This window comes from Labrus bergylta, chromosome 20 (assembly GCF_963930695.1).
Source record: "Labrus bergylta chromosome 20, fLabBer1.1, whole genome shotgun sequence".
Taxonomy (NCBI): domain Eukaryota; kingdom Metazoa; phylum Chordata; class Actinopteri; order Labriformes; family Labridae; genus Labrus; species Labrus bergylta.
The window spans coordinates 11,681,014-11,706,225 of record NC_089214.1 but is presented as its reverse complement, the minus strand read 5'-3'; the positions used below and the strand labels follow the sequence as shown (position 1 = coordinate 11,706,225).

The 25,212-nt window shown below is 39.7% G+C and overlaps 1 protein-coding gene across 1 annotated transcript in view; it reads left to right on the top strand.

The window, feature by feature from the left end:
• Positions 1-25,212, top strand: part of LOC109993243 (solute carrier organic anion transporter family member 5A1) — a 39,766-nt gene that overhangs the window by 6,356 nt on the left and 8,198 nt on the right. The window contains exons 3-6 of the mRNA XM_029279527.2: positions 14,816-14,948; positions 15,067-15,284; positions 20,668-20,832; positions 24,449-24,647. Coding sequence (XP_029135360.2) covers positions 14,816-14,948; positions 15,067-15,284; positions 20,668-20,832; positions 24,449-24,647 — 715 coding nt within the window. The remainder of the gene's footprint in view (positions 1-14,815; positions 14,949-15,066; positions 15,285-20,667; positions 20,833-24,448; positions 24,648-25,212) is intronic.

Sequence of the window (25,212 nt, the reverse complement as noted above, 5' to 3'; positions counted from 1 at the left end):
TTGGTCCACCAAATCCTCCTTGATCCCTGGCTCTTGTTTGTTTAGGACACAATTAAATAATGGCCTGAGATGGCTTTGAAGTTATTTAATTGTCCCGACATATAAATAATGTGGGGGGGGGGGGGTTCTTACTTCTTATGTGTTTTGTATATTTAAAATTAATATTTCTGATATTCTGACTGAGTGGGTCCGGTTGCATATTTGGCTACAAACAATAAATCCTAATTATTGAACATCTTAAAGGTTTGCATGATTACCTGAGCAGTTTGTGCCGATTTGGAAAAATGACACCCATAAATGAATCAGTCACATCTTATTGATAATGTTTTAGTGTCACATCTTCATCTGCAAACAGCATGGCATTTTCTCTGTCGAGATGGAAAGCTTTGAATACTTCTCATGTCTATGCTGTAAAATCAGATATTTCCCTGAAATGTTTGTATGGCCAGTAACAAAAAAAAAACATGAGGCCAATTTGTTCCAAATGTCCGTTGCCTTCATCTCAGCTGGCTGAAAACACTTGAAAACCTGCAGCCTCTCTGTGCATTATCCCTGATTAAGCTCATCAACATTGTGGAAAAACATGCCCTTCCTTTTTGCCTGTTGTGTCCAGTCAGGAAATGAGCCGTCAATGATTATCAGATGTTTATCTGTTGCCAGGGGTACAGTATGTCCTGTGATGGCTATCAGCACTGGATGGACTATTAAGGATGGATTCCTCAAAATGTAGGAAAGAGTTTCATTGGAATATAATTTCTGACCTGCGTCAATTCTGGTACAGCATGTAACACACGTCAAGCTAAATAACATTCCCTTCTGTTCTTCTTGTGTATATTATCTGCTCAGTACAGTGAGACCTTCAGATTTATTCTGCCTTAAGCTAGGAGTGTTTGCTTTAGAGATGAATAAATATCGCCCCTCATTCTAGTCGCCCTCGGAGTAACGGACAGGCTATTGTTCTCCTTGACCCGTGTGCAGTAGACGGAGAACAAGGGAGGAAGGGCTGCTGGTGGGAGAAAAAGCTATTGGTATTTATTTAAATGTAAGAAATGTGTATCACAAAAAAGCTGTTTTATTGAGGATATTTTTTTGGTTTTGGTTATAAATACAACAATTAGGAAAGCAAATTCTGGACATCCAGACAATTAGGACGTCAGAGAAACATTTGTTAGACAGCAACAGCCTTTTATGACAGTTTGTATCTGGTTTATTGCCATTTTTATCCCCTGAATTGTCCTTTCCTTACATTGCCCTTTTCCTTATCTGACCTTCAGTCGTTATTGCACTGTCCTGGCTGCACATATATAGCAGACCCATCTGTGTTGAGCCTCCAGGAGGAACAGGAGCACCCACTCTGAGGGAGATGGATGGCACTGAACATTTTCTGACCTCTCAGCTGCACACACATTTATGCACACAGGCCTAAAGATTGGGGCAAATTCTTGCTGTACCCATTCATCTGTGGGTCTTAGCGGCTTTGCCAGGCTCTGTCATTCCAGTAAATGTAGCATTAAGCTGGTCGTACATTATATAATGCAAGCTAATAGGTATGTAACTGTAATACAGCTGATGGGGAGACAGATTTTATTTTTTAAGAAATTGTTAGAAGTCCACAGCAGTATGAAGGTTATTCATAATAAAAGAAAAGTCTGCTGCTCCAGGATCATTTTATAAGGCTTTGTTCAAACATCAGTTTATTTTGCACATTAGGGGCCCTGGTTGTTGCCAGCCCCTTTTAGGGTGTGTGAATGGTGAGAGAGCAGCTGTTGAGATCCGGCTGGGCGCTTGCATTTGTGGCTGTCTGTGAGCATATGTGTGTATGTTGGTTTGTGAGCACCTGCAGTTGGGGGTGGGTGAGATTTGGGGCAGCAAGCAGAAGGCGGGGTTTCACGTTGCAGAAGCTGTAGTTAGTTTTTCTGCATGCATGCGGCGGTATTAAAACATGTGCTTGTGTGAAGAGACTGCAGGGAAGTCTGACCCATTCACGTACAGAGTGACATCATACACTTCTGTCACAGTGTGTAGGAGGCGCCTCTGCTGCAGCACTCTGAGTTCTTTTCTTACCTGCTACTAGAATGGTGTGAATGAAAGCTGTGCCCTCCATCCATAGTGTTCTGCCACAGTTATTATATTTTCATGAACTGTTATCTACATTAACTGTTTAGTTCACATAATGCTCAGCTTTTAAAATATATTACTTTAGCCTTTTATCCTTTCATCCATTTTTGCAGGTGCAAGCTTGTGGGAAAATAATACCGAAGCCCCATACTTCTGTCTCTAATGCATACACAGACATGCGCACAGTCCCTAAGCATTATGTGGTTATACCCCCAGCCCAGATGCTCCATTCATGACTACTTAGCAGCTGAAAGATTGTATACCAGCCTCTTACATGCTGGAACATTATGCAGAGACAAACATTTAGGAGCACTTCACTTGTGTGTATGTTTTTTGGCAAGAGGGAATGAAAGCAGCAAATACAAGGATTTCCATAGGATAGGTTTGGTAAAGTCAGAACTCCTTAATCAAAAATAGAAACATGGATACTCTGTTAATCCTTGACAAAAAACTATTTTAGATCAGCTATAATTACAGTCCAGACACCATATCTACACTGAACGTTTAAACATTAAGGCAAAAATAAACTAGACACACATGAGAGCATGTGAACGGTGTGTTGTAGTTTCTACCGCTAACTAACTCTAAAAGGCGCTGGATATATTTGTTACATTCTGAATGTATATTCCTCATCTTCCTACACAAAATAACTTGCTTTGTTTGACAGTTGTTTTTATATCAGAATGATCTTTCTTTTTTTTTACCTGGAAAGACCTTTTCAATTATCTTTGTCTGCCTTCTTAATCTCATGACTAATTCAAACAGCAATATGCTAACTTAACACAGACCACAAAGTTGAGGGAAAACAGCAGAGACCACCTGTCCCTGCATGTTTCCCTTCTCTCTCAATCACTTTTTGCATACTTGCAAGTTAGGTAATTACCTGCACCTTTTCCCTCAATGTCTCAAGAGGTTTCACTGCCATAAATTACTAAGCAAAGTCCATTTCAATTATACATTTTAAGCATTCACTCTTGGATGTAGTACTAATTATATATTAGCTCCTTTTATGTAGTGTGAATAGGAGTAAAAGTCACAAAGAAAGTTGGATTAGGAAGAAAATCCACACAAATATGATGACTAAGTCATTTAAGTAGAGAGCTAAAGGATTTACTTAATGTTACAGTGTGTGAAAGACTTCCGGGGAATATTAAAAAGTCTATTATATGAAAGAGAGGCAGCACAAAGGAATTAGCACATTTCTTTTATGCTCTGCCTTTGAATGACATCCCATCACTGAGCCAGTCAAAGAGAACTGTGTCGCTTTGATTGGCTTGTCACAAGGGGAGATTGCAAAGAGGACTCAGTGAAATAGATTTCAAACTGTCTAATAAATAACATTTTATAACACTGGAAAAGATGGCCAGAACTTTTCGCTTCCTTCTTCAACAAACTTGACTGACAACAAAGTGGGATTGCTTTGTGCACAGAAATACCTCCAGGGTTTTGGTGAAAGCCAAATTTAATAGAGCAATAACGTCAAATGTGAATCATCACTCATATCAACAACCTTCAGTTTGAGTTCATTAAATAAAAAGTGAGAACTAGGTACAGAGCTGTTAGCTGCAGGCTTTATCAGGTTTGCCTTATGATAGACTTTTACTGAGAACAATAAATGAGCCTTGGCTGAGCCTACAAGTAGTTCATTCACATAAAGGCATTCAGACTTTAATGGAACAGTCTGAATAGGAGTTATAATAGGAGAATTTAAAAATGCAACTGAATGCAAACTTCAGGATGCAATGAGATCAAATGTGGAATGAATAAAGGTCAGCATCAAACAGAATGCCAAAATATTAGAAAAAACAACAACAATTGGGTAATAATAGAGATAAACAGAAGCAAAACATTTTCAACATACAGTAAATTTGATTACAGTAGCCTTTTAATAAAGAACCCACACACAAGCCTATTTGATAACCTCTGCTTTTCTCGTAGCTCAGACTTTATATGTTTTTTATACCAGTGTTTTCCCACCTGACAGTGATGGATTTAGAGGCCTAGTTGCATTTTAAAATTCAGCATTTGAAGAGCGAGCAGCTGAATAGTGACCCGATACGTTTCGCTGGCTGGGTTCTCCTTCCATCTCCGTTTTCCCAGTTGATTTTTGGGACTTTGCTATTAAGATTTCTTTGAAGTCAGCCGTACTCCCCAGCCCTTTTACCCTTGAAGTTCATCAGCAACAGCAGATATGCATTCTTTTGCTGTCAGTGCAGGCCCAGAAGCCTTAGGCCAGCATCGGAATCAGCGAAAAAAAATGCTTGTTTGGTGTTGGAGTTAGGAACTGTGAGTCCTCTGACAATCACAGAGTTTTATATTAGGCCGCCCCCCCTAATATAATTGTAGGGGAAACACTGAGCTTTAATAAAAATGTAACTGCAATGTTCTGTTCTGGTCTTGTCCCTTTCTTGTGGTGATGAGAATTGTGGTTAAAAAAACGTCATTACAAAACAGGAAGTCCTTCCTTTTTGTTGTTGCATGATGACAGAATTCATCTTAGTTCTATGCAGCATCTTTACAAGATTTATGAATGGGATCTTCACCTGCCCTTTTTCTACCTCAACCCAGCATCATCAGTCATGCACCACATCAGCAGCACATGATGCACATTATTTGGAGAGACAGAGGTCACTCTGCTGCACTGTAGGAGAGGGGGAGGGATGGGAAAGTCCGAGCTTGCTGATCAAATTCTTGGCACCCCTTGTGACCAGTCAGGTCTTTGCTTAAGGGGCTTATACCATGAATGCAAAAAGTTAAAGTGCTACCAAAGCCTGATGGTTGGCCTGAGGATTGATTTCGAAGTAAGAAATGCTTTGATGTAGCTGTTCGTTCGGTTCTCAGAAGTCACTTGTGTCTGATAAGCCCTTGTACCAGCCTGTACTGTCTGCACACAAGGATCAAAGTTGTGTTCTTGATCCATTAAGATATTCACCACATCCTGCATCTCTCTGTGCCTTGTACTCCACTGCATGATCTGAATTTCATTCCTATCGTAGCCTTTTACCACCCACTGTTCTGCCTGTGGGATGCCTGAACTGCATGTGCTCTCAACGACTGCTACTATACTCTTAAATCTTTTATGAATATGAGCATAGCAGACAGAGTACATGTTTGAGTACATGGAACTCTTATCTCTCTGGTCCGTTGTGGTCTTTTTTTTTTTTTTTACAATCCACTGTTGCAGCATTTGATATAAACCTAAGTTAAACTCCATATCCAGGTCATTGCAAGCGCTAAATATGTAAGGTTTAATGTACAGCACTACTATCAAAATATCAATAATCTGATCAAAATTATTGATTGGAAATTATTTTATTGATAAATAATTTATCCTACTGAAAAACCATCTGTTAGAATATAGAGTTTGAACTTTGTCTACAACGAAGTTAAACTCTGAAACTTTTTAGCTCTTCATAAATTGAATTAAACTAAATATCTCAACTGATTTTAAAGTGTGATGGGGTGATATAGCGAAGCACGTGATTGAGGACGCCTAACTGTCAGCATGCTCAAAGACATGTTACTATGAACAAATGCAAAACAACATGATTACATGTGGTCTAGGTTGGACCAATGCTCTGAACTTCATAGCAGTGGTCTGCTATAGAAGAATTGCAAAGCTTAGAATGCCATATCTGACCAATCAGAATCAGGTGTCCTTGTAATAATCCAGTATGATTAAGCTGTTCTACAAAGTAAATCAAAATGAACACGCAAGAACAAGTTATTTATTTGTGAAATGCAACTAAATGTTTTTCTTTTGAGCTATTTTACATCAATATAGAGTAATAGAAGAGTAGTGTTCTCCTTTGCAGTCTGTCATGTTCACGCACAGTTTACTGCCAATTGTATGCAAACACATGCAGTGGCATATTTATAGACCTGCTGCTGAGGCTTTGCTCTGTTTGGGTGGCCGAACAGACTGGTATCGCTACACCAACTGCTGTGCCCCTGCAAAGTAAAATCTGCATGTTATTATCAAAGAGTCAATATCTGCCAGCTCAAACACATGGCAGAAGAATCACTTCCTGACCTGTTTGTAACAGTTTGGCACTGGACAGCTACCCAGTTTGTGTTGTGTTAACTAGCATGGTTGTTAAAGTAGACTTTATTTTGAGCTTGTTTGCAAATGGCTTCATAGGGATGAGTTGATATTTTAATTCAAATTACCAATCTCACAGATCTAATCATTAATCGCAATCCAACAGGCGCAAATTATGTGTCTCACTGACTTGAACAGAGTTCAAACTACTGAGCGAGTTTGGTGAAGTCAATTTGGCCTCAGCAACATTTATGAATGTTTCAATCTTGTTCGATTCCTCCATCTCTGCTGCCAACCAGTTTGTTGACTTTCCATTGCTTTTTTTTTCTGCTTATGCCCCTTCACATCCTCTCTCTTGTTTTCACACCACTTCCGTCCAAAATTCTGTTCTTACTGTAGACGAAGCCATGGCACCAATAAAGACATTTTTTCCATTACTTACCTGAAGGTTATTGTAGGAACACGTCTAATCAATGCATAGAAATCTCCTTTTCTATGACTTTTTCTTCTGACTTTAGTGTTGGAATAAGTCGCTGTAACACCTTGCTGTGGGAGAAAAGATGATAACGGGGAATCGTTGGTACTTGAAAGAAAATGGTCTAACGTCTTTGCAATGAGAAAAGATCAAATTCTGGCCATGTAATACATATCACGGTGCGAGGGTTAGGATCTTGTTTAATGGCAATATGTTACGATATTGTAAACAATGGCATATATGGTGTCAATTTGTGCTTACTTCTACAAAGTGAGAAATCAATCAATCATAATTTAAAGAGGCCCAATCACATTTTATGCTTTACATAAAGATATATACCGCACTGTTATACTACTTACAGTCTAAAGAGATTCCTCTGTCATTCACCTTTACAAGTGAAATACTATTAAAAAAACATAATGTTATTGAAAATCCATACACTATAAAACAAACTTAATCTGATAATACAAATCGTGGCCATGTCTTTCTTTGACCCTCTGTTATGTATTGCACATCTCTTGCCAATCTGTTAGTTTAGTTAACTAGAGCAAACTAAATGCTCAAAGCAAATACAAAAACAATTATTTTAAATCTGCAAAAACAATACAATTTAATGTGGTTAATGTGTGCTGGAAAACCAGTCTTTGAAATAATAGACGTTTTTCTTATTGGTTGTGTTGTGCACAGCTGCTCGTGTGTAAAGCTTCTCTTTCAGTTCATTAAATCCTTTCAGATAGATGATGGCAGCAGGACCGATATGTGGATAAATCTGCGCCGTGCCCGATTGCTTTAGCATATTGCACGACCATCCTGTGTGTTTACCTTCATCAAATCAAATGGAAATAAAACCAAGCTGCTGCAGAATAACCCCACAAAAGTGCAAACACATCAGGCTAGTCTGTTCTCTGCACGTTTATGCAAGAAACATTAGATAACTAGAATTCATTAATCCTCCTTTCTAAGTAAAATAATACATCTAAGTAACTCCTGTTTCATGATTAAAATGCATTACATGAGACTGCTGCTGTACCACATTTACAGTTCTGACATTTTAAATTGTGAAATAAAAATCGGCTTTGCTTAGAAATGATGTGATACAATCTCTTCCGCAAATATTTTTAATTGAATTTATATATGATTTGAATGTTAGAATCCAAAGTTATTCCCATGTCTGGTGCTGCGTTTCACATCCAGCTGACCTCAATCACCAAGCATCTTTAGGATTTCCTCAAGAAGGGCTCTTAACTTGTCGAGCTGTTGTTGCTTGTGTCATTGTGATTGGCTCGGCTATTTTAAGAGCTGAGAGACCAGTGATCTGACTGTTTCAATAATAATAATAATTAATCAACACAGTCCGGTCTGTATTCAAGCTCAACTTGCCCTTTTGCACTCTGCATTGCGACACATTAATATGATGCACCACAGCTTTGAGAATGAGAACATGATGCCACACGAAGGAGAGCTTTCCGCTGCGAATTGATTCAGAGAAAAAATTCCTTTTGAAATAAAATGTAGCATTCTCACAGTGTGTGGCTTTTGCCTCCAACTCATGCATGTAAATGCAGTTTGTCCCACTGTCTGACACTCTGCTCGAGTCTGTATATATTTGTGAGTGTGTGTATGTGAGGTGGAGAGAGAGATAGAGAGAGAGGCCACAGTCCCCCTGCATGCCCTCGGGGTAAAACTGTAAGGTTAGGACTTGTAAGAAGACACTGCTTTGTCAGCAAGTCAACATGACAATGCCGTCATTCCCATGTTTCATTGTCTTTTTTTCTCCTCTTGTCTCTGGACTGGGGAAGGTCACATGATTGAATTGATCCCTCATACCACAGGGATACACCGAGTGCTGTCCCTCTCTATTTGTTCTCTTTCTAACTGCAGCAACCATATGGATCAACTGTCATACAGCTGTCACCTGAAGCCACTATTCCCAAAGATCGCAAGACATTGAGCTTGACTGTATAATGCAGTAAATGTGATTGGGGAAAAAAAAGCAGTAAAGCTTATTTTGATTATTTTCTGACATAAAACAGGTGTGGAAATCAGTTATTATTTCAAGTGAGAGTGTAGTGTGATGTCTTCTGCTGCACAATCTAACGTGACAACATGGCTCTGGAGTTACACTGAAAAGAGAACCTGGAGGTGTCTTTTTAGAAATTAGACAGACAGCGTAACACATTGAATACAAATCCAATGCCATCCATTTCCAGCCTTGTTTGGAGGCTGATCGAGCTCTGTAGGCAAATAGCCAGGTGGAGAGCTACATAATTTATTGAAAGTAAGTCTCCAGCCAGAGAGCGGGAGCCAGGCCCATACCTCAGCAGCCTTTATTGCAAGACAGTGACAAAGAGAAACAAATCCCCAAATGAATTAAGGTTCATATGGGTGTGCACGTAAACGTAACCAGCCTCGCACACACACATTTTGCACACATTTTAATTTATATAGTTGAGAAGTTGCAAATGTGATTGCGGGATAGCCTGATTGTCATGATTCTTCTGTTGTGAGAGTAACAACGCCAACCTTTTCACCTCGCAGTGTTTTGACAAGGCGATGAAAGTGCTGCCCTGTGTTTTGTCCACGTAATTAAATCAAATCATTAATCTGTGGTAATGAGTTTGGCCACAGGGGAGCTGCTTCATTAGGGGCAATGTGCTTCCTCATCAGGTCCGCTTTGCTGCGACTTCTCCTCCTCCATCCTCTGCAGCTCTGGATGCATCTCAGGGGTGAGGGGTGAGGAGAACAGAAGGTCAGAGGAGGGGGATGGGGATTGCAGATTACATTTTATTGTTATGCTAGAATTTCCATTCACAGTCAAGGCAACTATGGAAGCAGCTCAGTGCTTTATATCACAGATGTGCATTTCTTACATCAACTGAAAACATTTGGCTTTTATTCTACATTTTAAGTAATTATTGACCTTAAGTGCTGCTTCAATGGGTCTTTTTCTTTTTTTACATGATAGGGTGTGGAATAATCAGACTTTATTTGTAGCACTTTTCATTGTAACACATAGATCTGAGAACAAACAGCATATATAAAACAATATGATTAATTCCACATCACTATCCATGAAAAAAACATATTTTGTTATGAATAAAGGACTTGATTAAAACGAGTGCTGAGGAACAGAAGAAACACACATCTGTAATGAGGAAACACAGGAGGTAGTATTAAAATGTTAAACTTCAGGAAAGAAAAATATAACACTTGAAGATAATACAGAAAATTGAGCAGATTAAGACGATGCACTGTAATATAAAAATAAAGAAATTGGTCAAACGGATTCTAAAACACAAACAGAAATCCAGAGAAAATGGAATAAGACATAATATAAATCAAATGTGGAGTAAATAAATGAGGTTATATAGAAGATACAATTACATTTAATTAAAGTCGGACTAAAATAGAAGGTCTTGAGTTTGCTTCAAAATGTTGGCATTTAATCTCTTAATTAATCTAAAGGGCTGTAGAAAGAAAAGGAAAAGAAAACCATTGACAATTATTTTAACATGAAAAAGAATAACACCATTTTCTCAAATACCTGTACAACAAAAAAAGTCATTAGTTGCAGCTATGAAATAAAGAAAGAAGAAACAATACAAACCTCTCTAATAAAATGGGAGTATTAACCTTCTTGTAGTCATGTTTCTGTCACAAACCTTATCTGCTCTGTGCTCCCCTTCTTCGCTTTCTGTTTCGCCCTCATTCATGTCTACTGATTGAGTCAGTGCAGCTCGTGAACACAGAGACTCTTACTGAGTGTGGAGGATGCAAAGTGGAGACAACAGTGCTGCACTGGTCCCTGAAGGTTAGATGTGAGAGGGATGTTGCTGAGCAAGCTTTATCCCTGTGTTTCAGAGCAGGATCAGTCACCACAGACTGCAGCCTGCCTCCTCTCTTATCCCATCTCTCTGATTTTTTTTTTTTTTATGTTCAATAACTCTCTCTCCCCCACCCCTCTGATGTTATTATGTTTCTTCCTACCTGATCTGTTTTTCTTGTCACCACTGCCTCTTTCACCCACTTTGTACGTTTGTTCCTTTCTTATGTGCCACCATATTGCCTTTTGTGTCCCGGATTATGTCCTAGTAAATCTCTCTCTTCCTCTGCCTGACATCGCTGCATTCATCCATCACAACTCCCTGTAGCTGAAACGCTAAAGTAGGGTCAATGATGTACCGTTAACTCTCTCACCTTATCCATCCCTCATTGTTACCTTTGATGCCCTTGGACTTCCCCTGCCTCGTTATCACGTGCAGGAATGTTAAGTGTTCATGTGCGATTACAAGAAGCAGTGCAGAGTGACCTTGGTTGACATTAAAGCCACCAAGCTTTAATTGATCCTTCTGATGCTTCTTGATTGGTTCTTTTTAATGTGTGTGTTTTTTTGTTTTTTTTTACCTCCTGGCTTGTGCAATCAACTTTTTCTCAAACCTCATTTATAAATTATTGAAGATATTAGATTCTGATTGTATAATGGTATCTTGCACGCTCTGACTTCATCCTTAATTTAAATCTTCTCATGCATGTCTAATGCATATAACAAAGTCAGCACAAAATCACCACAACATATTGAAAGTCAGACTGGATGGTTATGTAGCTGGTTGATTTGCTGACTTTGTATAACATAAGAAGCAAAAGCCAATGACTGTAATAGAGAGCTCCTGATCCATTACCTCGACACGTTTTGACGGCCATATGAGAGCCCTACAATGTTTCGTCCTTCACGTGCTGCTGGTAGAGGTCTATCGCGTAATTGAGAATACTGAGCCTGTGGTGCGCCATGCGTTCCACATTGGCATGCACCTCCTGTGCTCCGCTGACGTGTATCACCACAGTATGTTTGTTAGTGTGTGTGATGGAGCGCTGATGCTGTGCCAGCATATTCCTCAATCCGACAGCTCTTCCCCTGCCGCCCTTCAGCCCAGCCACAAGCCCTCCAATCCCCTCATCTCTGAATACCACGGCTTGGTGCCAAGCGGGCAGTGTAGGGCATTGAATCAGGCTCAGTTTATGACCCCCACTATGTCCTCCAACCAGGCAGAACGCTGTTAATGTGATGGATGGAGTGGCAAGGCTGGCGCTTACACAATCACCCAAGGGGGATAAAATATGGCCGTTATTGCCTGGGTGCATGGACAGAGGGGAGGATGGAGATTGGAGGGCAATCAAAGGACCAAACTTGATGCCCAGGCTTTAGATTAGAAACTTTATTAATCCCCAGCGGGGAAACTCATTTGCCAGTGGTCAATTGGTACACAAAAACCAACAATATGGACAGTACAATTACAGTTCACAACAAGTAAATAAATAACAAAGACCATTGAAACAGGACATCATTTCCAGCCATGTTTGCCTTGAGAGAGCTGGATGCCCATGAGGTATCAAAGTGTGTTTAAATGATGGTGGGTTATGAGTGGGGCAAAGGAAGGGTCAGCAGTATTCAAAGTGAGGGGATGAGAATGATTCATGAATACATTTTCTTCATGTTGCAAAATGTCAATCTTTAATTTAGTTATAATTTCAGCTGGAGATCCTGTTGAAATAAAGCAAAGGCTGACTCACACAACTGATTCACACACTTGTCACGTCCATTCTTTTTCAGTGAATGATAAAGAACTCAGAGGTGCAGAACAATCGTTGGGTTAGTCAACATTTCATTTGTAAGCTCAGTTCGAGTCAAACAGGTCTAAAGCTCAGTCAGGCAGGAGATGTGAATCTATAAACTCAGTCATCAAGGTCTAATTGCTGCTATGGCCATTCTTTATATTGCTGTCTATGTTCTGTACTTTATACATGCAGTGTATTATGTTGTATATTATGTTGCAGTGTAGAACAAAGGTGGGATTCACTGTGAGATGTTTTTATTTTTGAGATGGAGATGGTAAGATAAGACCTCTCACTGTCCTTGCCAACTGAGTGTTTGTTTATGGTTTCTTGGGGGGATTTATCCAGTTACATTGTGTTAACAGTTAGCCTGCTGTGTTGAATTGACTCTGTGGCTGGTAGGTTATGAGAAACGACGCAGGGAAAGAGATTAAAAAGATGAAATATGATACGCAGGGGAATGAGAGAAAGGCTGGAGAAGTGAAAGAAGGAAGGACACCTGCTTTAGGTGCTTAGAAAAGTGATTCATGTCTACTGCTAACGTTGAGTTATAGCTAAGAAATTGCCACAGACTTCAGGCTCATATACGTACATATGCTTATACATGTTTGATTTACATATCCAATTGCATTGCTCGATCTTAACAAATGCACGTTTGTGCAAAATCTTGCATAAAAAGTCCTTTCTCCGGAGTATTTGGAGCCAAGAGAATGGTCCATTGTGTTCTTGCATTTTGGTTTCATCTGTGTAAGCTTGTGTGTGTGTGTCTGCATTAGGCTGATAAGAGGATTTATGAAGGGCCCTTTTTTTCTCAACGCAATATTTTTCACCCCTACCCACAATAGTTTTTCATTAAATGCCGTGATTTAATAAAGTATAGAAGTGAACATGCATATTTGTGCTGTATTGGCTGCATCCAGGGTGGAAGGGATGTGCAGACTCGCTCAAAGTGTTGTTGAGATGAAAATAAGAGGGCAGGAGAAGATGAGAGCCTCCCGGGATGTACAAATGCTAAATGCAAATTTTGGCTGAGTTGCTGAAACATTTGGTCGAACAGACGAAATGACTTTTTGAGCTTCCATTCCGACAAAACATACTTTGTTGACAGCTAAGAAGCGTGTGTTTGCATGGTGCATTTGTTATTTAACCTTGCAGAGGGTAAGTGTTTCTCTGAAATGTCTCATGTCTCCCCTGAGACCAATGTCATTTGGGAAACATAGCACACATGCTTCTGAACACAGACACATTCACACAAATTAACACACACTGCTTCTCATGGGTCTTAAGTCAGTCAAGAAATGTGACGCTTTAGAATCTCAAATACAGGAGCATGGTCTTGTTCCTCTACTGATTTGTTTTAGAAGAAGTTGATTCATTTCTTAGTTGAGGTAGTATCAGTCCGACCTACAAGTCCCTCTTTGTTTAATTTATCCCTGAAGGGCTAAGTAAAGATGACATCTATCTCTTAAAGATCTTGCTGGCGGCAAAAAGATAACACTGGCTTTCCATAAAACGGCTTCATTGCTGGCAGCTTTCATATGGAAAAAAGACCAACAACTTCATGAACCGATAATCTTCACCATGACTCCTAAAAGTTTAGATTTAAAAAACGCGGGGACAATGGCATCTTCATTTGGCCAATGCAGCTTTCATTTCAAAATTTCTGCTTCTTCCAAGTTTCTTATTACTTGGTATCCTTTTGTGTAATAAAAGTGACTGAATCAAAGGAAAATGAACAAGAGCCTTTTGCTGGGTGTCTCATTTGTGGGTGAAAAGTTTGTCATTCATGGAAACAATTGGATGCATATGCACACACACACACACACACAGACACACACACAACCATAATAAAGAGCTAATCCCTCCCCTCAGTCACACACACCCATGCACACACAAACCCTGGCAGCTTGCGGCAATGTTCCAGGTGTAATTATAGAAAGTTTTGGCCTCTGATTACAGCTGTAAAATGGCTTTGACTTGCGTCGCTGCTGGATGTCCGCGGGAGGTTTTTCCACTTGTCCAACTAAGGTTATCTAACTTTAATGAGTTTTTCCCTTCCTGTGGGGAAGTGACGGAGTGTGATTGGCTCACCTTTGTGACTGTCTGAGAGTCCCCAAGGGTTAATGTTTTGCACCCCTCACTCACTCTGAGGTTGGGCGAGTTGCAGACGTGCCCTCAGGTCAACGTGAGACCTTTTTAAGGTCAAGTGTTACAGATGCTTCAAAAGCTGTGAGGAATGACCTCTGGGCTGCTGGAGAGTTACCACTGGTCTCAGTGCAGGTGTTGTGAATAAGGTGGGCGATGTATCAGTGGTAATGAACAGCTCCCTCAGGTCTCATTTAAACAGTCACAGGTTGTTACCTATGGGTTATTAACAGCTGTAATGAAGAAGGTGGAAAAGCTAACACTGTGAAACAAAGTGCAGCCTTCCTGTTTTTAAAATGAGCTAATAAAGGTGATATGCTCCAAAAACCCTGCAGTTTATTTCAAGTATTTGCAGTTAGAGCAGTTTTTAGACTGTTTGATGTTAGGAAGGTTTCTGAATGTTTCTCTCTCTGTGTCTCTTCCAGCCATCATGTATGTGATGGGAGCTCTGGGACCTGCAGCTGGCTATCTGCTGGGAGGCGTCCTCATCGGCTTCTACGTCGACCCCAAAACTGTAGTCAACATTGACCAGAGTGACCCTCGCTTTGTTGGGAACTGGTAAATATGCATTGTGTAACTGTATGACTGTCTGAGTCTTTTATGAACGTGTTCCTTCCTGTGAAGATCAATCTGTTCTGTCTTCACAGCCGTTTTGTTTGTTTTGTCTTCCCATCAGGTGGAGCGGCTTTCTCTTGTGTTCCGTAGCCATGCTCCTGGTCATCTTTCCCATGTTTGCCTTTCCCAAAAAGCTGCCTCCTCGCCACAAAAAGAGGAAAAAGAAAAAGATCGGCTCGCCTGGGGACGTGTCCAGTGACGATGAAATGATGAAGGAAAAGTCCAGTAGCAAAGGCCAGAATGTCTCCTCCTCCATGGGCTTCGGAAAGGACATCAAAGGTATGGAAAAGTTAATATCTAGTGTGGACTCTTACATATTAGCTACATAAAGGAAATTGAGCAATTGATGTACAAATGGCTCTTGATCCAATCAATTAGCAGGATTAGTCATTTTATCTAATAGTGGGAGCTCCATTGAGATCTCCTTTAAAGATGTTATTGATTTGTGATGGAGGACGCTGTCCACACAGATGACTAATGAAGATGACAGTTCAGTGCAAATATTGGCTGTTTGAGGGAATGTTAGGTTGTATTTACTTTTGTGAATGAAAAGCAAACATGGGCAAAGATCACACATTACTGCGGTCTGTTGAAAACTTCATTTTAGTAACTTTTACTTGTACAAGGACACTTTATTTTTCATGCATGCTTGATGTCAAGCTGCTGTCTGTTGTGCACCGGTGTCCATTTTTAATGTCCTCTCTGAGCTAGGTTTATCAGGAAACTCCGGGTATTCCCTGGGAGAGCCCCCCTGATTTCTGCTCCAGTATATCCTAGTTTCCTCTTTTCTGACTGAGAGAAATATATCAGACAGCTCTCTCTCCCTCTCCCCCTCTCTTAAATGAGCTCTCGAGGGAACTCAGTCACGTTTCCACACACAGGAGTAGACAGACTCTGCAGTAGAGCAAATCTATAACAGACAGGGTAGCTCTCACTCGCTTAATTTTATGCAACATAACCAAAGTGAATTCTAAAATGGATTCAAATGAATGCATACTCATCGATGCGTGCTGATGTGCGTTCCCCAGACACGATTTTGTCTCAGACAGCAGAAAAAAAAACACTGTAACCATGAATGCAGTACAGCTTCTTCAGATCAATGGTAGCGCTCCTGCTGTTCTGCGTGTCCCTGCAGGATGTTTCAGGCTGTTGTGCAAACTCTGGCAAACTCTGCAAACTCTTCTTCAGTGTTTGTATCTGGGATGTATTTTTGTTGCTGTGTGTGTCCTTCTATTGAGGAGGGTGCATTTGTCTGTAGCACAAAATCAGCACTTCCTGAAAGCATCACTGAAGTGGCTGTTTTCACTGAGCGTTTTGTTTCGCCTTTGAGATCATCAGCAAACAGAGAAATATGCTAACACACAATATCGTCAGTAATGGAATCAGACTAAAGCACTTTTCATTATGAAATGTTCCAGACCTCGGCCAACTGCTGTCGACTGCAATTCATGACTTTTTTTAGTATAATAAATGATTAACTGCAGCCATGTACTGTTTATCACTTGAATACCCAGAAAAATGTGTAAAAACTCACAAGATTTAAAATATACAGAAAAATTAAGCTTCATATATGGTGTCCTCAAAAGCAGGAAAAAAGTATTCACAGTTAAGATGACACAATACTCACTTCACAGTTTAATCCAAAACCAATGTTTAAATTTCAGACAGTGATAGAAACATTTAACACAAACATCAGGAAAGCAAAGGGCAGTGATTATTGACGAACGAACTAGTGAATCTATAAATAACTTATTCATAAGGGGAATAACTTGGTGAAAAATATGTAAAGAAAATGCATTCTAAGGCAATCAATAATTGAACAGCCATAGCCCCAAAGATATTCAGGTTACAGAAAAGATATAATATATCGAACAAGCAACTTCTCATTCTGTGGATGAAAACCGATTTTTAAGATTTGTGAGTTTAAGTTTGTGATTAATTAAAATGTTCCATGGATGGACTTATTATTCAGTTCAATTTTAATGCTTTAATGTTTAAGGCTTGGTAGCTTTCACACTTCAGTGTTAGAAATACAGATTATTCCACTTATTATGATATTATTACATTAAAATAAAAAAAGTATAAGCTCTCAGTGATCCCCTGGACACAAATATTAACCATCCTCATGGATTTAAACACTGCTTGAAGCAGCTTTATTTATTTTGAAGCTTTTACAAATACTATGCTGTTATCACCTCTCTCCGCTAAAAGATCAATGTTTCACTAAAGCAGATGGATGAAAGAATTTCTCCCAGTCATCAGCTAATCCCTCACAGCAAAAAAGAAATAGCAAATGCAGCAACTAATGCAAGTCATTGGTCTGGTTGATTTAGGGAGCAGCTGCTGTAGATGCCAACAGGACCTCGCCATCTGTTCCCCCTCCAGACAAGATTACAGCCCACTCCCCAGGAATGAAACAATTAGCTTCACTTTTTTTATTCATACCTTTGATCTCAGGTAACACTGGCAGATGCTAACAGTTTCCCCACCCACAACAGGATCAGTTGAATTAGTACAGAAATGGCTATCCCCATGCCAAGGCACTGGGTCATCCAATTAGGCTGACCGGCTTCATAATAAACTCCCCGTCAAAAGTCTGCATAATCCACAGTTTCTGCCTTTTCTTTTGTTCTCTCTTTTTGTCTTTGCGATGCCTTTGTTTGAATCCAGTGAGACAAAACAAGCCCAGACCCAGCCCGGAAAAGAACACTCCGGACCCAAACATATTAAACTCTGAGATGATGTGCTCAGTTAGACCAAATGTCCCTAGCAAATGTTAAATGTCTTTAATTTTCAGCCAAATATGGACCTTTAACAGACCACACTGGCATGCAAAGAGAGTCAGACTGGACAATAAGAACAATGAAAAGTCAAACTGATTTATAATGTTAGAGTTTAAGTGTCTTCAACACGAGCTTTGGTCACTCTTTCATTCCTTCATCCCACCGATAGTGAAGGTCAAATGTAGCAATACTCTTGAGTTTTTCTGCGAGTAACTAGTCCCCAAAGTTCAAATTCATTAAATTTGAGATGTTTGATGGTTTTTCTGCACACCAATGACCTCACTCTTCAAGTCACTGATCATTATTTTAAATGGTAGGACCTTTGCAGAAGACAACGTCTCATTTAGAGCTGGGTATGGTCAAGAACTCAATTCCATTTTGATTCTTTCTGCCACGATTCAATTCAATATTGATTAATATGCTTCCATGTTGATTTAATAATACACATAGATGACACTACCAGATGATTCATTAGATTACCTTCTGATGTTTGTTAGATAATAATGTAACAATTCAGAGATGTTGTTCCTGCAGCATGTCCACTGGTTCTCTTTAGGACATCATTAAAGCTGCCATAACTACATCTGCTGATCTTTAAAGGTAAACAATCAGCAGCTTGAGTCGTTGGTCCCTGTGGACTGTGGAGAACCCCATTCTGTCAAACATGCACCTGGAATTTTACAACCTCAGTGATTTGTGGTATGAAGGCTCTTCTGTGTTAAAACAACCCAGAGAACTGTGTTCTGCAGCTCAACCTTGCAAACTTTTAATGCAAACTTTTCAAGTGCAAGGACAGTTAACAAAAAAAATTCTACACTCATGTTTCATGTTTCTGCAATTGGCTGGATGATGGGATAGGGCTTAAAGTTGAGATGTACATAATTGGGTGTCTCTAAATTTAGAAGATGAATGCCGACCGATGGTGGGTTTTTAATATCTAATTCATTCTCAATTAACACCTCAGTTAGTCCTAGCCCTGTGTTCATACTTGTGCAGTTGGGATTATTAGCTCGGCAGACCCGCAGGTGTATTAGATCCCATTGTGGCAGTCTCTTTCAAACTTTAAGATTTCATATTATTGGTTGACATTTTATTCAGTACCCACAGTGCATGATGGGGGTCAGAAAGCTTGATGGTTTGGATTCTGTTGTAGAACATGGAAACATGGTTTTAGAATACATTTGGCACAGTAAAGCCTCCATGTGGTATTCACTTCTACCAGGTGTGATGGCAAAGTATCGAGGGACAAAGCTTTGTCTCTGCAGAACCCTTTAAATGTTTTACCAACAGTTTACATGTAGTACTTACAGATAGCCAGCTAAAGGTGTGATATTTGTGCCCCTGTTACGGCTCGTATAAAACATGTATCGCACAGAGGTGGGACAAAGTTGTTCCATCAGTGATCTGTCGGAGGTAGACGCAGAGTCGATGGGGCTGTGTGTGAATGTGAGTTTGAGTTTGTGTGTATGTGTATGTGGAAGCTCGGGTTGTGTGTTTAAACACCGTTCCTCTTGCGCTTCTGCAACGCACTGGGAAACCTTTATTACGCGGTCGCAGAGGCATCATGTCAGTGTAAAGGTGTAATGACGCTGAAACTACATTTTGATGCTGTTGTGGAATCGCAACGTGTGAACAGCAATGCAAAAGTAGTGCTATAACGTTAACAGTTATTGGGACTGTGATAAATACAAATACAGATCCATCTGTTCAGATTGAATTAAAAACAAGTTTTAAATAATTTTATCCATAATATAATGTTTTTTTTCTTAATACTATAACACTTTTTTGTGCTCATATGATGAGTATGATTTAAATGTAATATATGTTGATACATATTGTCTCGCTTAAGATATCGCATATATAGAATCATAAACCCATGCTGTAATCAAATACACTTCATTAAATCACAGTTTTGACAATACATAAACCCAAATTCCCAAAGTTTCAAATGGGTGAAAATGTAAAAGCAAATGGCCATGCAAAAGAGGCTGTTAAGCAGACATTGTTTGGTGTGAGTCATGATTCAGGACATAGTCTGAAGAGTTGCTATGACGGCAAGCATCTGTCCTGTTGATGTGCCTGTAAGTGAAAAGCTTAGCTCTTAGTAGGAAAACGTTCTTTACGGCATCTGACATCAGTTAGTTGCATATGGGTTTTATCTGTGGGGATTAATAAAGTTAAAAAGCTTCCTCAGACATATGCAAACTAAGTGCTGGAGTATAGAGATCTAATCGTTTGAGTTTGCTTAGTAACAGTTATGTACTTATAATCTCTTGAGCGTCAGGACGAGGTGGTGAACTGTATGATAATGAAACCACATGGAAACCAACTTTTAGAGTATGCTCAATCTTGCTGTGATGAACTGAGGATGACATCATTCAAGCTGGCCTTACAGAGCTGCATTTGTTTCGGTCTCACAGCAGAGACTCACATGATGCTCATACTTTACTGTACAGCAAACTTGCTGTTAGCTACAGGATTTTCTTGGTTTGTTTTCAGGCTACATTACAGGAGCATCTGTGTGTTTATGTTTTGTTGTTTGCTTCTGCATAGTTGCGTGAAACAATGTACTTATCCAAATCTAATGAGTCGAGGCTGAAGGCATGTTTGAGGGTGTTTGAGTGTACATGTGTTTCTGAGACACTTGAAGGTGGTGTTAAAAGTTCTCTTTTCTCACCTTTGGTTTTCATTCAACCGAACCAAAAGGTTTCTTTTGTTTCACATATTAAGCTTTTTCTTTCTTTTGTCCTTCACAGCTTTTTAGAAATGATCGTTCTTCAAGTGAATCAGTCGAGCTCAGTTTGTGTGGGAGTCTGATTGTTTGTTAATTACAGCACACCGTAATAAAGATCTCTGTCATGTCTTTTTTCCCTCTTCAGACCTCCCTAAGGCAGCACTGAGGATCCTCAGCAACATAACCTTCTTGTTTGTCAGTCTGTCCTACACGGCAGAGTGCGCCATCGTCACCGCCTTCATCACCTTCATCCCAAAGTTTATTGAGTCACAGTTTGGTATCCCCGCCTCAAATGCCAGCATTTACACCGGTAAGTCTTCTGATATTTTTGTATTTGTCCTCTTTTATCGACCCTTTTGTTACTTCAGTATTCTCTTTTCTACGCAGGCATGTTTTTGCATTCTCTTGTGAAATGTGAAATGCTGTCATTTTACAAGATAATTGAACAGTGCAAAGATCTGTGATTACTGAGATCAATGAGGCACAACGGCCCACAGAAGAATGGCCCTCATTCAAATGTATTTCCCCAAACTGCAGCATTTATTGAAATATTATTTTGATCATATCAGACATTTACACACAAGTGAATAATGGTTTATTCGTCAATCTTTTTTTTCATTCTTTGATTTTATTCTCTGGGACCTAGTCCTGAAATAAGACACATCCATGTGTACAATATGCACTATTGTTGTGCACCAGTTAAAGCTGCCGTGTAGTCTCACCTCTCCATGTGCTCACACGGTGATTCACAGTTGCAGAGCAGCGCAGTGATTCATGGAGAGTAGCTGACTTTCATTCAGTGATGCTCTTTCATTACATCCTTGACTCAAACACACATGTCTTTGTGGACTGCTGGAAACACACTTCACCACATATGAAGGATGTACAATGAAAATGTCTGAGTCAGAACTACAAATACACGATACATAATCTAAAATTAGGAGTATTATTATATCAAGGGTACATGTTTTAACTCACTACATGTAGTGAAAGGGGAAAAAAAGGTGTTTGCATTATTGTGTGTCCAATTATTTCCAAGCTAACGTATGGTCATCTCTAGACACACAAACACACACCCACACACACACAATACCCTTGCCTCATCTCATCTGCCTGTTGCCAGGATACAAGGGTTAACGGCAAACGGATGGTGCTGTTGCCATAGCTACCCAAAGGATGCCAAACTGTTGGGATGTGATGATGGCTGGAGAGGAGCAGGAGAAGGAGCACAGAGCCTCCGACCTCAGGCAGACAGATGGACCATGTCAGTCAGTACATGTGACATTGTACGGACAGACTTCTGTCTTTAATGAGTACATGATTTTAGTTAAGATGTTTTCAGCTTAGAAAGCATTTTTATCTCTTTGTTAGCATTTACTGATACAAATCAACTGGGAAGTGCTTTATCGAACCTAAAGTAAATCACAAAAAGATCAACTTACCTTACATTTAAACAACATTTTAAAAAGAAAATTGAAAGATTTGCAGTCAGAGAAATAAAATAAAAAACAACACCCACATTTTCTGTTATTAAGCAGAAATAATGATCAACTGCTTTTGTGTGTGAAATGCTCCTAGCTAATAAAAAAAAGAGTAAAAACCAAAATATTATATAATAATAATAATAATAATATATAATCATGTTATTATCTCTGTGAGGCTTGACTTTAAAACAGTATTCTTTGGATAAAATGTTAACATCATGCTTATATATTAAACAAAAAGTACACAAAAAGACATCAGCTTCTGAAGTAGTATCTTTGTATGTATGACTATGTATGTCACTTTCTCAAAAGACAAAGTAATGCTTAAACTGCGCTCTGCTTTCTTAAACCTTCTCTTACCAGCCAGCAGTGACGGGTTATAACTGTTTGTTTTTAAGGTTCCAGCGCTGTTTGATACTAAAATCTCTTTAATATATATTACAGGTCCTTCCCTAACTTCCTGTTGTAAATGTGTGGAATTAAAAGCAATCTGTTAGCCAATTAATGAGAAATTCAAAACTATATTGACTATTTAACAATTAGCAAAAATGACTGGTGTTGGGTTACTAGTAGGAGAATTATAGCACTACTGTGCTTTTCTCTTCAGCTCTATAGAGCCTTGTAGCATTTTTGAAGATGTCTTTTTTAAGACCAGCAGCTTTGTTCAGTCTCTTTTTTTGTATGCAGCAGGAGACTGATCCTCTAAAGCCCACAGTGCATTACCCCCAGCAGCAACTTCAACAAGACAGGCAGAAAAGTGATCAAGCAGCTGGTGATCCCAGTAGAGCATTTAGTGGTTCAGTACTCCCCTCAGTCTTTGTATATAATGTTAGTGTTAAGCAACAGTATTAAAACAGGTTCACCTTAAAATATTGTGTCCACTGCTCCTATGGCCAAAAATCAGTTAAAGCAACTTTAAGTTATTTACCAGGTTTATACAAAAACAACAACAACGAAGCCCAGCCCTTATTACCAGTGGACCAGCTATGATAAACTTTGTGTTGAGATTGCAGAGGGAAAATGTACTCTTTTTGTGGGCGGGCAGTCGCTCAGAAAGAGATACATTTAATGCTTTTGGAAGTCACAAACGTGTAATGGATTAAACAATTATTCTGAAAATAGACATACTATATATATATGTATGTAGAAGAATTTAGGAAATGCAGCAATGAATGGTGGCTTTGTCTAGCTGAATGGCAGCTGATTTTCAGAACAAAACATAAGCAAACAGCGTGCGAGTGTGTGTCAGGACCGGTTAAAGAGCCATCGCTGCTACATGCTCATTAGATGTTGATACAGAAATAGCACTGTAACATATCTCACACACCTCCCTCAGCTGGCACTTTCCCTGTGCTGCTGCTCTCTGCCTGTGTGTCTGATTATTCAGTAGCTTTTCCAACCTCAGACACTTCTCCTTTCAAACATGCACTCTCAAATTTTGTGTTTGTCCCAGGCTTTTCTCTACAAGCGGCAAGAGACAAACATTTTTATAACAACTTGTACTTCCATTGCAGCTTTTCTCATTTTAAGAGCTGTGCTGTAACAGATTAGCAGTGACATGTGTCCATGCACATATTTATCCTATAAAAGAAATACTCCCTCACATTTATGCCAGCATTGCAATCCAGAAAAGATATCTGTAAATAATTTGTGTAGCATGAAATAGAGTGTGTGTGTGTATATGTCACTTTGATATGATATCTGCTTTGGCAGTGTACATGTTTAATCCTGCAGAAAGCTCAAGGTTTTAGCACAGAAACATGCACTTACAGGATAATGTTTTGTTACAGCTGTCTGTTGCTCAGCTCTCACTGAGCGTGCTCACGGACACTCCCTCTCCCTCTCCGACTTTCTCTTGGTATCTATGTTGCACACAATCACAAACATGCTTCTATTCAGATTATACCGATGACATCTCTCTGATCCTCTTTCTCTAATGACCCTTTGCCCTTGCCGGCGTCATGCTCATTACATGTCATCGAGTACCTTTGGTCAGGCTGGAGGGTGGCCATGTGCAGCCTCCCTGGGCTCTATCTCCTGCACCATGACACTTCTTCTGTCTCCATGCTGTCAATTAGAGTAGCTCGAGTAGAGTGAGCGCACGTGTCACAGCCTGAACTCAACCACTGATGGCCTGCAGCGTAGCACGGTCACATTGATGCAGACAGGCATTTTCTGCTCCTTTTTTAGATCAAGTTATTTATTCTTGCTTTGACATGTTAATCACATTCAGATACATGTTTCATATTCTTGCAACTGTGTCCAACAAGACATCATAAAGTCTCACATGTTCTTATTCCACAAAGTCAATCATGCTTTACTGTAATTAAATAGGCGTTGACATTTTCATGAAATAAATTAGCTGCTCTATTTCTGTACTGTTTGCGACACCTCTTAATTTCTCTAACACGTCCTTCCTCCTTTCTTTGATCTCTCTCACAGGTTTGATCATCGTACCCAGTGCCGGGGTGGGCATTGTGCTGGGGGGCTACATCATCAAGAAGCTGAAGCTCGGCGCCAGAGAGTCGGCCAAGCTGGCCATGATCTGCAGCGGTGTGTCTCTGCTCTGCTTCTCCACACTCTTCATCGTCGGCTGTGAGAGCATCAACTTAGGAGGCATCAACATACCCTACACCACCGGGTAAGGACACGCAAATGTTTGCTCCTTGATCCTACAGCCCCACATCAGTAGTCTGTCTGTCTTTTATATCTCCAATTTTTGGAGACCTAGACAAAATGTCCTGAATTTTTGGGTGGTTAAAGGTCACAGTCGCTTTGATCTTAAAATGTGATGAGTCCATAACATCACATGGCAGAATGATAAATGGACAACATTTTTTTTCATCTATAGGAAACACGAGACAACTTTTCTTTTATCACCAAACTGTTCTTGTGAATGTAATAAAGCAAGAACATCTGAAGGGAATAAATTCATAATTGTTACAAACGTCCACTTTCACACTTGCACTGCACTCCCAAAGTTTCCCCCAAATTTTCCGGATCAGCTGTCTGTGCACCCAAACAGACATGTATTTTCTTTACCCATATCCAGACCTTTACGATCAGCCCTGTAGTTAAATGTCTGCAAGAAAAATCTCCCGCTGTGAGAGACGTTTTAAAAAGTACGAGTGGGACTCAAGGACACACTTTGGTGGTCAAAGGGCAATATGATGTGACTCAAGTCTTTCCCATTTACTGGAACGCAA